This window comes from Equus asinus, chromosome 8 (genome assembly GCF_041296235.1).
Source record: "Equus asinus isolate D_3611 breed Donkey chromosome 8, EquAss-T2T_v2, whole genome shotgun sequence".
In the NCBI taxonomy this organism is placed as follows: Eukaryota; Metazoa; Chordata; class Mammalia; order Perissodactyla; family Equidae; genus Equus; species Equus asinus.
In genome coordinates, this window is record NC_091797.1 from 101,277,406 (window position 1) to 101,292,500 (window position 15,095).

At 52.6% G+C, this 15,095-nt stretch overlaps 1 protein-coding gene across 4 annotated transcripts; it reads right to left on the minus strand.

Moving 5' to 3' along the window:
* Positions 1-3: 3 nt before the first annotated feature.
* On the minus strand, positions 4-7,215 carry LOC106827533 (DiGeorge syndrome critical region gene 6 like). Of its 4 annotated transcripts, none has more exons than XM_044775525.2 (5): positions 6,510-7,215; positions 6,267-6,427; positions 2,294-2,394; positions 1,783-1,923; positions 4-1,261 (listed from the first exon to the last, which is right to left on the minus strand). In XM_044775525.2, the coding sequence occupies exons 1-5, from the start codon at positions 6,617-6,619 to the stop codon at positions 1,178-1,180; spliced, it is 597 nt and encodes a 198-aa protein (XP_044631460.1). In that variant the 5' UTR covers positions 6,620-7,215; the 3' UTR covers positions 4-1,177. The 4 variants fall into 4 exon arrangements, with proteins under 4 accessions (XP_044631460.1, XP_044631458.1, XP_044631457.1 ...); XM_044775523.2 differs by having other exon boundaries at positions 1,783-2,069; positions 6,510-6,743; XM_044775522.2 differs by having other exon boundaries at positions 692-1,376; positions 6,510-6,743.
* Positions 7,216-15,095: the final 7,880 nt, after the last annotated feature.

Here is a 15,095-nt window from a genome sequence, read left to right on the forward strand (position 1 = left end):
AAGAGGCGTCAACTCGCCGCCTGCAGCACTCTCCCTCATGGGGGGTTGGCAGCAGACAGACAGCTCCGACAGCCTGAGAAGCTCCCCTCAGGCTCTGCCTCTCCTGCGTCATGTGCCCCTGGAGCCAGGCCCACTGTGGGCAGGGTGGACCCACCAATACCTCCCTTCAGGCTGTATGGCAGACCTGGCCATGCAGGGTGCTGGCCACCCCCGCGCCCCCCCAGACGAGAGCAGGACCCATGTGCTCAGACCAATGCAGACAGCTGGCTCCCAGGGTGGGCTGGATGCCTCACCACGCTGGGTTTCTCCCTCCCTCAGACCCTTCCTGCTGCTTGATACCTTCACCCCAGCCACTCCACTGAGCCACCCCAGGCCCCTGCTGCTCTGACAGGAGCAGGCCCACGGCTGCCCCCACCCCCAGGCTGCCCTCGATGCCCTCCAGCCCCACAGAGCTGACTGGATATGGTCCTAGTACCCTGGGGCTTCCCCCAGGGGAAAAGGTGGTAAGGCTGGGCCTGCAGCTGCATGGGGCAGCCCTCGGTGGGGGGGGGGGGGGGGGGGGGGCGGGTGCCCCAGGGAGGGGCCTCTGTGACATGGGGGTTGGGAGCATCCTCTGCAGGCCACAGAGCTGCCAGGCAAGGGCCCTAGTTGGGCCCTGGTCGCAGCAGGCACCACAGAGCTCTCACACGAGCCACATGCAGGCCATCCTGAGGCGTCTTTATTCTCTGGGTCATACAGGCCTTCAGCCTTGGAGCCTCTCCCACTTGGAGGCTGCATCTGTCAGGGGGTAAGGGGGTGAGACCAGAACAAGCACGAAGCCTGGCCATGGCAGAGGGCGGGATGTGCCTGGTGCAGTGAGGTGCTAGGACCTCCAGCCCCACTCTTCAGCCAGCTCTGGGGAGACAACTGGCAGGCTGGGCCCCCTCTGCCCTTTACCACACACACCATGCTAGCTTTGGACAAAACAAACCCAGACGAAGATGGGTGGCAGGTGCAGCCAGGGTCCACCTGGCCTCTCCTCAGAGGGCGAGCCGTCCTGCAGGCAGCTGGGGCGGTGGTGGTCAGATGTCAGGAAGATGAGCTCCACTCAGCTTGCTATTGGCTGTGGTGACAGCGGGACAGGGCAGTCTTCCCAGCCATGATGGGCAGTGGGGTAATTTGCAGGGACCCCACCTGGTCACAGGGCTGCACCCCCTGCCTGGCAGCCCCTCTGCTGCAGCTTCCGGATGAGTTCCAACAGGTTCATCTGCAGCGTCAGCTCCTGGGATGCAGAGGGGCCGCTGAGAGGCCAGAGGTACAACTGGTCCCCTTTTGCCCTGGCAAAGGCTACAGGCAGAAGCCTCCTTTTCCCAAGGGCCAGAGGCCGATATCAGGGCCTAGAGGGTACGAGACAGTGAGCCCATGAGGCTGACTTGCTGTGAAGCCTGGCCACGGCCTGCCAGAATGGGGCAGAAGCTGGGACGCTACCCCATAGCAGGGCCTGCAGTCGCCGGGCTCAGCGCACACAGAGGTGTACGCAGCGGGAGCAGATGAGGGCCCTGCAGGGCGCAGCAGGTCTGGGGAAGGTGGGCAATGCCCCTGCCAGCAGCAGTTCACCCTCCTGTGGGCAGAGGCAGTGAGACTGGCCTCTGTGTTGAACACAGCACCGAGGCCCTTCCTGGAGCCTAACACACCACGCCACAGCCCCTGCCAAGGCCTGGCTCCCCAGAGACCAGCCGGATGGGTTGGGCTTTTGGAGACCAGCTCTCCCAGGCTGTGCCAGGGCAGGCCTGGGGCACTGACCTGTGGGTTGGTGGTCACATAGAAGCCGGTGACCCCCGCCTTCTCCAGTGTGCTCTGCTGGTCCGCCACTTTCCGGTCCAGCTCCAGGACGATCTTTTGGTCCATCGCCCGTTGCTCCTCGCGAATTCGGTGCTCCACTGCCTGCCGCGGTGAGGGTGGCTCAGCCCCTTGCCCATCAAAGCCTCAAACACACCTTCCTGGCCTACCACTTCCTCCGAGGCCACGGGGCACAACAGCGCCCACTGAGCACTGCCCTGCGCAGGCCCAGCCCACGAGGAAATGCAGTCCTGAGGAGCAGGTGGAGGGGAGCGAGGGGATCACACACACTCTCCTCTGTCCCGCGCACTCCAACCTCCCATGGTGAAGAGAACATGCAGGGATGCACCAGGCCTCCAGTGGCCCACCCCAGGCTGAGGCCCAGGGCAGCCAGCAGCTCCCAAGCCACTTGAGCCCCTCCATCACGGCCCAGGCAGCAGAGCCCAGGTGGTACCCACCCTGCCCACGCTCCTACCTCTAGCTCACGCTGCTGAGCTGCCTGGAGCACAGGCAAGTTGTGGGGCCGGCAGGCCTGCTGGGCTTCCTGGTGCTTCTGCCGCAGCGCCTGCCTCAGCACTAGGAGGGGAGGAGAACAGAGAGAGAGCACTAGGAGGGGCTGAGAACGACGGGGAGGGGCCGAGAACGACGGGGAGGGGCCAGGAACACCTCCCACCTGAGCAGCTGCCCCAGCTGTCCCATCAAAGGGCAGCTAGGCCAAAGGTGTAGACATGAGGCCCCATTTGATGATCCAGCTTGCCTAAAGCCCCCCACTGGAAGCTGGGTGAAGCTCTGGGGGACACCTAGCCCCCCAGCCCACTCATTCCTGCCTGCACACAGGGCAGGGCCCTTCCCAGCATCAAGGCTCCAGGGGACTCTGGAAGGCACAGGGCACTAGAGGAGGTGAGGCAGGGCAGGCTGGCATAGGGGTGGGAAATTGTGGTCTGGAGGCTTCTGGGCTCAGATGGCCACAGGCCAGCAATCCTGGGTATAACCTGCCCAGCATCCATAGGATATCTAGTGCTGTCCAGAAGACCAAAAGGCAAAGGCCTGGAAAAGGAGGCAGTGGTCAGGGGTCGCTGTGCCTGAGCATGGTGTGGCCTCTGCCCAGCAGTGGGGGTAGTGTCACTCCCTGCTCAGTGCTGGCCCTCAGGGTAGGCAGAGCCGCCCTGCCCCATACACAGCTCCCAGAGGGAGGAGGGTGGGCACAGACCTTGGGAGGCCAAGGATGTGATGAGCCAGCAGAAGCCATATGCTGAGGAGTCTGTTGGTGCTCTGAGAGGGGCTCACCATGGCCACTGAGCAAAGCTCCCATGGTCCCTACTAAATTGTACCATGGATACAAGCATGTGCAAAATTGTCCAGACTGATAGGACTGGACAGAGGAGAGAGGTATTATGGGATGGAAGGAAACCAATCACAAAACAGAATACTCACTACGCAGCCAAATCCTAGACCAGCAAGTGGCAAGATCACCATATGGAGGGGTCCCCAGCCGTAAGGGAACACGGACCCAATACTCATCCGAGGCAGACACCTCACATCACAGCCCTTCTCAGGGAGGCCCTGAGGTCCCCTGCCAGGAGTCTGGCACTGCTGCGCTCACAGCCTTGCCCAATCTCCTGTTCCCTGGTATTTTGTAAGCATCTCGGCTATGGCATTTATCACATTAAATGAGTCTGAAACCAAGAGCCACCCTCAAGACATTTCCATAAACACAGGGACAAGGAAGAGGCTCCCTGGTGAACGTTTACACCACGTGGCGCCGATTCAAGAAGACAGCTCAGTGCAGGGAAACGAATCCACTCCACTCCTCTATCAGCTGTTGCTACAATTCCCAGGTCAACTCTCAGATGCCACTGGGCGAGCAACCAGAGGGGAGCAGAGGCCTGCGCCCGCTGCTCAGGTGGGAGGGGCCTGGCTCAGTGAGGAGGGAGGAAAGCAACGGCTGCCAGGCACCACCTGCTAAGTCAGAGGGAAGGAAAAGCAGAAAGTCACAGGCTGCTCACCCATGGCTGGCAGCACCAAAATCTGCCTGAACCTGCCACCCGCATTCGGCAGAGCCTCAGTCAAAGGCAGGAGTGGGAGAGCTTTATGGTGGCAAAAAGAGAAGGTCTGGCCCAACAAGAGGTTGTTGGCGTGGGGAAGCTGGAGGCGGGGGGCTGACAGGAGAGGGACTGAAGCAGGGAAAGAACAAGAAAAGATGAGCCTGAACACCCTCCTGTATCAGAAAGCCAGGAAGTGCTCAAAGAACGATGGGGACACATGAAAAGGGCACAGGAGCCAGCCTGAAGTTCTCCCAACAGCCACTGTGGAACAATTGAGCATTAAAAACAATGAGCTGGGGGGGCTGGCCCCGTGGCCGAGTGGTTCAGTTCGCGCGCTCCGCTGCAGGAGGCCCAGTGTTTCGTTGGTTCGAATCCTGGGCGCGGACATGGCACCGCTCATCAAACCTCGCTGAGGCAGCGTCCCACATGCCACAACTAGAAGGACCCACAACGAAGAATATACAACTATGTACTGGGGGGCTTTGGGGAGAAAAAGGAAAAAAAAATACAATCTTTAAAAGAAAAAACCAATGAGCTGTGTACTTTGTATGCAGCCGATAGCTCAATAAAAATGTTTGCAAAGACACCACCCACTCAGGGTGGAAGTAAGACTAATTCTACACAAACTCTTCTGAAAAACTGAAGAGAACACTTCCCAACTCACCCCATGAAGCGAGCATTACCCTAATACCCAAAGCAGACAAAGATATTACAGGAAAACTACAGACCAATGTCCATGTTGAACACAGATGCAAAAATTCTTAACAAGATTATACAAATTCAGTCCAACATAGAGAAAAAGGATAATACATCATGACCAAGGAAGATGCCTCCCAGGAATACAGTTTATCCCAGGAATTAAACAAGTCAGTGCAATTCACCACAGTAACCAAAAATCCACGTGATCATCTCAATAGGTGCAGAGAAAAGATTTGACAAAACACAACATCCGTTTCTGGTAGAAGCACTAATCCTGGGGCAAACGCACATCGCCAGCCCCCTTAGGGAAGGGACTTGGCATCACTAGGAGGAATTTTTGCCACAAACGTTTCACCTGTGTATTATTAGGCCTCTATGTGCTGTTCAGTTTACAGGAAACACCGAGGGTAGAGAAACAGGTTAAATGACAGCATGAGGAAGCAATCCGACCAATTCAGAGTGGGGACTTCCTACAGGTAGAATGCCCTGAACTTCTGAAAAAGTCAACGCCACAATAAATGATGGCGACTTTTCCAGAAATAGAGACCAAAGTAACCAAATGCAATGCATAACTGTAACGTACACTGGACCCTTATAAAGTGAAGACAATTTGAGACACGTGAAGTAATTCCACTGTGGACTGAATGTCAGAAGATTCCTGGAATAATTAATCCCTCAGGAAGTTGTCCACTGTGGTTATGTAAGACAGTGTTCTTGTTGTCAAGAGCTGGTTCTCAATCCTGTGCCAAGGCTGGCCCCCAAGGATGTCTGCAGACATTTTTGGTTGTCACGACTGGGGGAGGGTGCCTCTGTCATCTAATGGGTAGAAACCAGGGATGTTGCTAAACGTACTGCAATTCACAGGATGCTACTTCACCATCAAGACTGGTCTAGCCACCAATGTCAACAGTGCTGCGGTTGAAAATCCTGGTCTAGAGGAATGCTGAAGACTCCAGGTGAAACCCTTTGGTGTTGCACATATTTAGGGGTTGACAAAATGTTAATTATCGGATCTAGCTGGAGAGCATACGGGTATTCATTATACTATTCTTCCAACTTTTCTAAATGTTCGAACTTTTTTTTATAAATGAGTTGGGGAAAAATAACAAAGCTGGGAAAGCTGCTCAGCATACCCTGCAAGAGGGAGCTCCGGAGCCCCAGAGTGGAACGTCTGGGAGGGGCCAAGGCTCATGAGGCTGTGGCCAAGCGTGTGGCTCCAGGGGGGAAGTTTTCAGGTACCGGAGGGCACAGTGCGTGGGAATTCGACGCACAGGTGGTGTGCGGCTCTGCGCCGCTGGAGGGCACTGACCGTAAACGGAGCTGCAGAGCTGTCAACACTGAGGGGCATCACTGGGGGCTGACAACCACTACGCGGACGGCCGCCACGAGGATCTGCCCGTGGGCCGACCAAGCACCGAGGCCTTGGGCCGTCCTGCTGGGAAGAGAGTAGGGACACGAGGAAACCCGAGCAAGGAGCTTCTGGATGTTATGCTCAAAGGGGACCGTGCAACTGACAAAATTGGCTTGACTCATCTGTCACCAAAAAAGCGCTGGCAAAGGCTCTGCGCCCTTGATCTGGCCAATTTTAGGGGCTTCTTCCGAGCGACCCCCAGGGAAGGGCTCAGCTTGCACAGAGACGGAGAGCTCCCTGGGCAGGCCGAGCTCCCGGAGGAGGAGGGCGCGCCGCCCCGCCGCCCCGCGCACCTCGGTGCTCGTTCTGCAGCCGCAGGCGCTGGTTGTACAGGCTCTTCTCGGTGAGGTGCTGGATCTCCAGCAGTCCCTGCACGATCTCGAACACCGTGCCGTCGAGGAGCGCCAGGGCCAGGTCGCTGAGCGTGGTGTAGGACAGGCGCTGCTGGAAGGAGCTGCGGCAAGGCGCGCGGTGAGCGCGGGCGGGACCAGGCCGCCTCGGCCGCCCGCCCGCCCGCCCGCCCCGCGGCCGCGCACCTGGGCAGCTCCTTGACCAGGCTCTGCAGCGCCGACAGCAACTGGTAGTGCCGCTCCTGCTGCCGGGCCCCGTCCACCGCCTCCTCCAGGGCGCCCGCGTAGCGCTCCATGGCGCCCGAGCCCCGCCAGCCGCTGCCGGCAGCAACACGCACGCCCCTCCTCAGTCCTGAGCGCGGTGCGCCCCGCTCCTTACGTCATCCCGAGCGCGCCTGCCACGCCCCCTTTTACGACAGTTCTGAGCACGGCCCGGCCTGCCTTTTGCGTCGTCGGGAGCTACGCTCGCTCGGTCCTTCTGAGGCTCCCAGGAGGGTCCTGCATTGTCCCCGCCCCTTACTCTGCCCCTCACGCTCACGAGACCTCCGGGGAGTAACTCCACAGCCTCCAAGTCGCAAGCTTTTGACGTAGCTTCACAGAGTCAGCTCCGGCCTGCGCCCCAGGCCCAACTCGCGTCTCGGACGGGGCAGCGCTGGGCTCGTATTGCGCATGCGTCGCGGGGGCGGCCTGGATCCGCCACGTCCTGGCCTCTCGCTCTACCGGGAAGCGCTTGAGTCTTTGAACCCCGAGGTCGTCAGTACAAGCGGCGTGACCTCCAGCCAGCTTCGTCACCTTCCAGCCTCAGTCTTGTCTTCCGCTTGCGCGGCGGCGGTCCAGACCTCCTGTCCCGCGGGCCTCTCCTGCCGGGCCGGATGCTGCTGCCCGGGCGATCGATCGGCAGGGCAGGGCCTGCGTCCCCCACCCTCGGCCTCGTGGGCGTGGAGAAGTAAACCTGGCCCAAAGCCTCATCCCAACCTTGAGGATACATTCCCTGGAATCCACAATTATACTTTCTATAAGTCACAAAAATCTACAAAAGAAAATTCAGACGGCTGTCAACGAAAATAATCTGTAACCAATCTATAAATGAAAATTTGGGTGAGTTTATTCTGAGCTGAAATCTGAGGACCATGGCCCGGGGCCTTTCTTCCCGAAGGGAGAAAGGGCACCGAAGAAGTGGGGTGCACAGTGGTTATATACCCCGAGAGAGGATGTTTCACATAGGATTGAAATGTCCATTGTCGACGAAGATAATCCATAACCAATCTATAAATGAAAATTTGGGTGAGTTTATTCTGAGCTTAAATCTTAGGATTATAACCCGGGAGAGTCTTTCCACGAAGCAACAGAGCACTCCAAAGAAGTGGGGGTACACAGGGTGGTTATATATCCTCAAAGAGTATGTTTCACATGTGATTGAAATGGTCCCTTTTACAATAGTCATGAGGCTGCTCTGTCAGCACAGCAATTGATGGAAAGGGTAGCTAGGTCTGCTGTCTTAGTGAACGCCGTGGGGTGGCAGGTGTGTTGCCTCGGGCTGGGCGGTCACAGATGAGCGCTGCAATGGGTTCCCAGCCTAAAGAAAGATGCTTAATCTTTAAGGAGATGCCAACGTTGGGAGAGGGAGAGAAGTTGCACCTTTATCTCAAGGGCCTTTTGCTCTTGCCATAGGGAATCTCTAAAGCAGATATACAATGCACGCTCAATGGCCTCGGTCAGGCCCTTTTGGAAAGTCAAGGTCAGGCTGAATTAGGTTTACACAAAATGGCTTCTTCATATACTCCAATATATCCTATTACTTGCCATTTTTATTTGCCACCGTTTTACAATAGTCCTGAGACTGCTCTGTCGGCACAGCAATTGATGGAAATAGCAGGTAGGTTTGCTGTCTCAGTGAACACAGCAGGGTGGCAGTCTGCTGTCTCAAAGCTGGGTGGTCACAGCTGAGCGCTGCAATCAGTTCCTACCCTAAGGAAAGATGCTTAATCTTTAAGGAAATGCTGATATTGGGAGGGGGAGGGAAGTTGCACCTTTATCTCAAGGGCCTTTGTTCTTGCTATGGAAATGTATATACAATGCATGCTCAACGGCCACAGTCAGGCCCTTTTGGAAAAAACAAAGTCAGGCCGAATTAGGTTTATACCAAATGGCTTCCTCATATACTCCAATATATCCTATTGCTTGCCATTTTTATTTGTCACGGCTGACCCTCCTGCTGGCTCGTGGGGACAGGAGGCGGGGGTTCTCGCCACGGAGTGCTAGTGATGCGGGGTCAGTGAGCCGAGGAGTCAAAAGAAGGATTTCTTAGACTCTTAAGATCTGGCAGTAGTGCTCTTTTATTTAGAGAATAGTATGGAATAGAATGGGGACAATACCCATGGGCAGTCAGAGCTGCTGCTGCCCCAAGTTGAGGGTTAGAGCTAAATTTAAGGCATAGGTATGTGAGTTATCTCTTTACAAGACAAAGAAAAGAATATGTAAAAAAGTTAAAATGGTATCAGTGCCCGTAGGGTCTGGCCATTGGGCGGTCCCACGACTTTTAGATAAGAATCAAACCGGATTGAGTAAATGGCAGAAGTCACCGCTTAGGTATTATCCTCAGCTAAAGACAAAGGAGGATTTGGGGGGGAGGGTCAGTTACATGAGGTTGCCAGACAGTAAACAACTTAAGTTCTTGCCTCTGGCATTGATTAAGAGTTTCTAGAGATAAGGCCATCCCCCTTCTTCCTGGCACAGAGAGGGAGGCATCTTTACAGATAGAGGTTTCCCTTAGAAATGTAAATGTTTCCGAACAAAGGGGCAAGCAAATTCCACTCCTCGGAGCCTGCTTCTCAACTGCAGTTTTAAAATTAACCAGCTTAAAAATCCTCATCACTAGTGCCATGCCTTCCTCGTCTGGGTGGGAGGCAGGGTCCAGTGCTGCTGAAAATTGGGAGGGGCTGCTGTACAGCAAAATGTAGAAGTAGGTGGAGTCATGGAAAAAACTGCCAGAAAGAAGGCTTGTGTGACCAACCCGAGAGGACTGGTCCAAGTGCTGTGAGTGGGATGTGCCGACACCTGGAGGAGAGGGCATGCTGCCCCTTGGGGGCCCTTAGAGTCAGGTCCAAGGAGGGGCCTCTCCCAGGGTGGTTCCTTGATAAAGAGTCCTTGACCAAACTCTGGGCAGGCTCCTCTGAGCCCTCTTTTCCACCAGCCCTGGTCCTTGCCCCTGTCTTTGGCCTGCCTGATCCTGTGACGTCAGTTTAGAGGGAATCTCCTGCCCTTGATATCTGATCAAATTCCGCATCCCCCACTCTCAATATCTGATTACCTTGGCCTTCCTTCAGCAGGAATCCCCCTACCCTTGTGGTCTCCTCTTGGTAATTTTCCATCCACTGACCCCTCCCTCTGCTTTGGGCTATAAATCCCCAGCTGTCTTTGCTGTATTTCGGGTTGAGCCGGATCTCTTCCCTATTGCAATAATCTTGGCACCTGTTGAAATAGTCTTGAATAAAGTTTTCCTTACCATCTTAACAAGTGTCAGAGTAATGTTTTCCTTAACACCTGCACACAGTAGCTCGGCCCCAGGAAGGGGAGATGAGGCCAGGCTACAGGATAGAAAGAGAGGGCAGCTCCACCGCAGTGGGCGCTATTCGCAGGTCTTTGCATGTCAGTCCCCAAGAGCCTCAGCAGATGGAAGTAGCTGTTCCCTCCGCGCTTCGGATCCTTGTCCACTGATGGTCCCAGAGAGGAAGGGGTCAAGGACCAGCCCAGAGGAACCCTGGCCTCGTGCACCATCGAAAGTCAGACAGTGGCATGACACTGGGGTCTGTCTGCCCCCTCCCCTCCTCCTCCCCACTGCCGGGGGTTGAGACTGTGACAAGGGCCACACTTGGAGCTGCCTAGCAAGGACAGTTGGAGACTGAGTCTCCATCTGGGGCTGCCATGGTTGCCTAGTGCTCTCCACCCTCCAGCCTGAACCCAGACTTCATACCCTCGGCTTGGCTCCCCTGTTCCTGAGGCCCCCCAAGTAGCTGGAGGCCTGGGCCAGCTGCTGTGCTGGGAGCTGAGAGTCCTGTGTGAACACAACAGACACAGGACCCATCCTTGAGGAGCTGCCTACCTTGTTGGAGAGGCACACCCCAGAATTACAAATGGAAATGAAACACCCCAAAAGAGGGAGACAGGTGGGGCAGGGAGGCTGGTGCTGAACCAGCCAGAACAGCTATTAACGGGAGGGGTTCCGGTGGGAAGAACAACCTGTGCAAAGGCCCTGCCGAGAGTCAGGGCCCCGCAGACAGGGGACCCGTGGGGCTGGGCTGAGGAGCTAAGGGGAGAGAGGGACCAGGCTTGCACATTATGGAGGCTCTTGAGGGCTTGTCCCAGGAGCAGCAGGAGATCTAAAGAGTTTAGGGGCCCATGTTACCAAAACCAAAGTGGGCTCCCTCCTGGCGAGTTAAATCAGATGCTCCATCAGAAGTACTTTTCTCACAAAGTGAAGTATATTTGCGGCAAATAGGAGACCATTGATAAAAATGGCAAGTGATAGGACATATTGGGGTATTTGAGGAAGCCATTTGGTGTAAAGCTGATTTGGGCTAACCTCATTTTTTTTTCCAAAAGAGCCTGATGTGGCCGTTGAGCATGCATTGTATATCTGCTTTAAGCATTTGCTATGTCCCAAAGACAAGAACAAATGGCCTTAAGATAAAGGTGCAACTTCCCCACATTAGCATTTCCTTAAGGATCTGCATCTCTCCCTAGGCTAGGAACTGATTGCTGTGCTCACCTGTGACCATGCAGTGTAGCTCGAGACAACAGACCTGCCACCCTGCTGTGTCCACTGAGACAGCAGACCCACTACCTGCTGTGTCCATCAGTCGCTGTGCTGACAGAGCAGTCTCGTGATGTTGTAAAAGGAACATTTCAATCATATGTGAAACATCCTCTTTGAGGGTATATAACCACTCTGTACACCCCACTTCTTTGGAGTGCTCTGTTCCTTAGTGGAAGGACTCTCCCGGGCAATATGGTCCTCAGATTTGGCTCATAATAAACTGACCCCAATTTTGACTTATAGATTGGTTATGGATTATTTGTGTCGATATCATGAGGAATTGTTTCCAGAGTCACGGCATCCCTGAACAAAGGGAAGCAGGGACATTTATTTCAGATGGGGAATGGATATTCAAAAGGGAGAGGTGGGTATCCTCTTGCACAGGCAGAGTTGGAAAATGCTTCCACACACACTGCAGGGTACAGTGATAGGGCTTAAGCCCCTCCTGGAGAGATTTTAGCATTAAAAATAAGGCAAAGGTCACAGGCGTAGCTCTTGTGGTGAGGGCTGGTCTGGTTCAGGGTGGTTGGTGATGGCATCTCCTTAACATAACAAAGGGAAAAAGAACAATTTGGAAAAAGTTGAAATATCCAAACCCACCCTTGAGTTCTTTGGGGTAACTAGTTGGTGACACGCAGATGTGATCAGACTGGCCTTTCACAAGTCACTCTCTAGCCACTGCACTGGGTGTTTGGGTGGCTTTGTGAGATGACCTGGATTCGACCACGGGGGTGACACAGGGAGGGGAGAGGGTCCTCGAGCCCTCTGGGGCCACACTGAAGTCCCCACATGGTCCCCACGGTTTTCCCCGGGGTGAGTTTCCTCAGTCCTGGCAGGGTTGGCTCTTCCTTTCCCGGATGCCATGTGATCCCTCTGAGCCTGGAACCAGGAATGAATAAAATGAATGAATGAATGACAGTAAGCACTCAGGCCAGTGGCATGGAACATGGAAGGTGGGCACAACCCAAAGCCAGAGATGCACCCTGGCACCCTGCACCACCCTCCCGGCTGGTGGCAGGAGCAGGAGGTGTGATGTGGGAGCCAAGTCCACCTGAGTGGTCACAGTGATGCGGGGTCGGTGAGCCGAGGAGTCAAAAGAAAGATTTCTTGGACTCTCAAGGTCTGGAAGTAGTGCTCTTTTATTTAGAGAATAGTGTGGAATAGCATGAGGACAGGACCCATGGGCAGTAAAGAGCTGCTGCCAACATGGGTTGAGGGTAGGGCTAAATTTAAGGCATAGATATGTGAGTTATCTCTTTACAAGACAGAGGAAAGAACATGTAAAAAGAGTTGTTAAAATGGTATCAGTGCCAGTAGGGTCTGGTTATTGGGTGGTCTTATAACTTTTACATAGGAATCAAACCAGGTCAAGTAAATGGCAGAAGGCACCGCTTAAATATTATCTTCAGCTAAAGACAAAGGAGGATGTTGGGGGGGGGTGGGGTCAGTTACATGAGGTTGCCAGACAGTAAACAAGTTAAGTCCTTGCCTTCCCCATTAAGAGTTTCCAGAGATAAGGCCATCCCGCCTTCCTCCTGGTGCAGAGAGGGAGACAACCCCCACAGGTGGAGACTTCCTTCACAAATGCAAATGTCTCTCATCAAAGGGCAAGCAAATTCCACTCCTCAGAGCCTCCTTCTCATCTGCAGTTTTTAAAATTACCCAGCCTAAAATCCTCATCATAAATCCCCCTGAACCCGCTTGGCCCCAAAATCTTTGGGGATACGGACGATGGTCAGTCTTCTATAACTACTTCCGGCTGTACAAGGTCGTAGAGCTGTCCCTAAATGGGGCCATAGGTACAGGTGGAGGTTCAGTGGACCAGAAGGCTGCACCTCTGGAGTCCAAGGCTGACAAGGTGTACAGAGCCTCTGGAGACAAGAGAATCATTTGACGAGAGGTGGTCCAGGAGGTGAAACTTTGTTGACATGCGGAAGACAAACAATGAAATGGACAAATTATAATAAGAAATACAAGCAATATGATTAACCCAATGAATAAGGTTTTGGTAGTAGTCCAGAAACCTGGACCTGACCAAGAGTTCAACCAATCATTTAGAGAGAGGGTAGGGTCAGACACGAATTTAATTTGGTGGCTCATATCAGATAGGAAGCCAGAGATATTTTGATGGTAGTCAGGAATATAAACACAACATTCAGTTTTTATAATGGCGCAAATGCCCGCCTGTGCTGCTGTCAAGACATCCAGTGCCATTCGGTTTTGGAGGACTGCCTTACGCATTTGGGATACTTCTAAATCGAGCAGTGAAAGGCTATGTTGTGTATCATTTAATGCCTTCATAGTAAATTTGTTTAGAGCTTCCATGTGCCAGATGACACTTTTGATTCCTAATTGGGGAAGGAAAATTGAGGCAAGGTGGTCATACCAGTGGAAGGCAGAGTAGGTCCAGCACTGTTGCAGGTTGGGTAGGTTAGCAGGAGGAGATATAGTAAATGTAGTTCTACCTTGCATCCAGATGAAGCCCAGGGTGCATCGTCCAATCCATCCAGGTGGCAGCCAAGGCCATAAGTTGGAGCCATATAGCCACTGAGTGCCATTAGGGGCTAACCAACATATGCTGGGTCATATCCCAGTCAGTCCCAAACCAATCAGTATTTCTTAAGGCTATGATAAGAGACTTTACCTTAGGAACTCATTGTTTATGAGCCACCTGTGACAAGGCAAATCTAGTTAGTATTTGGGCAGTAGTGTTGAAGGAAAAGGTTTGATTGTGGCCAGGGAACTCCCAGGTATCAGAGATGGATGGCCACAAGGAGACATTATGATCAGTAATAGATGAATCTTGTAGAAGAGAAAATCTAGAATCTAATATCCATGAATGTGTACTATAGCTTCTACTGAAACATAATTTTTCTCTCTAAAATCACCCTCATTTTTACAAAAGATAGCCAAATTAAGATAAAGTGGTTTGCAAAATAAGTGTAGTTTTAATAAAACTTGGTTCAATTATTTACATAAGTGCAGCAAGAATAGCAATTGATTATACAGGCTTTTAAAAATCTGCTTTGTTGTAATTTTCTTATGAGGAATCTCAGATTGAACTGTAAAGGCCTCTCAAGGCCAGAAAAGCCAAGCCAAGGACTTTCCGTCAGATTTTGCCTGCGGTACCTACAGATTTGGGCGGATTTCTCTCTTCTCGAGGTCCCCCAAAATATTCTGAGGTTCCTTGCACCTGCCAGATAAGCAAGCTTCCTTACTTACTGGGTAAGATTGCCAGAATCTCTGTAAACAAGGTACCAGGCCCATATTTCCAAGTGGCTTTATTTCCAGAAAGTCCAATCTTTGTTCCTGAAAAGCTGTCTGGTCATATCTGAGTCTCTGTTTCTCTCAAATATGACATTCCAGTCAAAGCCTTGGTAACATAACCAATGTGTCCTGTTATAAGGAGAACAGGTTCTTATTGAACTTATGCAAATATTGCCATGAAATATTGCCATGAAATAACCATACTCACTCACAAAGAGTTTCCAAATTCTGGAGGGCTCAGGTAGGGAGAAAAAGATAAATGTTTCAGTTTTGCTCATAAAGGTATAATTTCACCAATTGCTATAAGTCATAGCATAAGAGAAAAGAGAAAAAGATTTCCTTAATTCTGAGAAAACAAACAAAACATCAAAACTCAACAATATTTCAAACAAAAGTCATAAAAAATTATAATCTTCCTCATCAGTTCACACAGTCCTGTATAATTGATTATTGAGCTTAATCTCCTGTTAGCCGATTTATGAGCTCAGTTTCTGTTAGAATTCTGTAATTTCTTACCCTGTTCAGTTTTACAATATGAAAGTTTATCAGAAACCTGTAGTTTAGAACCTTGTGTCAGAATCCTTTCCAGGAATTTCTGTGAAGATGAAACACATTTGCAAAAGCAAAAAGCATCAGGGTAAAGCAGCAACTATCTGCAAATGGACAAAAGACTCAAAAGGGCAATTGAC

What these genes read in the sequence shown, in the direction of transcription:
- LOC106827533 (XM_044775522.2), bottom strand. Translation starts at nt 6,619, where the DNA reads ATGGAGCGCTACGCGGGCGCCCTGGAGGAGGCGGTGGACGGGGCCCGG. An exon ending in CTGGTCAAGGAGCTGCCCAG is followed by an intron (nt 6,428 to 6,509) that starts GTGCGCGGCCGC and finishes GCCTTGCCGCAG; the next exon opens with CTCCTTCCAGCAGCGCCTGT. An exon ending in ATGTGACCACCAACCCACAG is followed by an intron (nt 1,377 to 1,782) that starts GTCAGTGCCCCA and finishes CGTACCCTCTAG; the next exon opens with GCCCTGATATCGGCCTCTGG.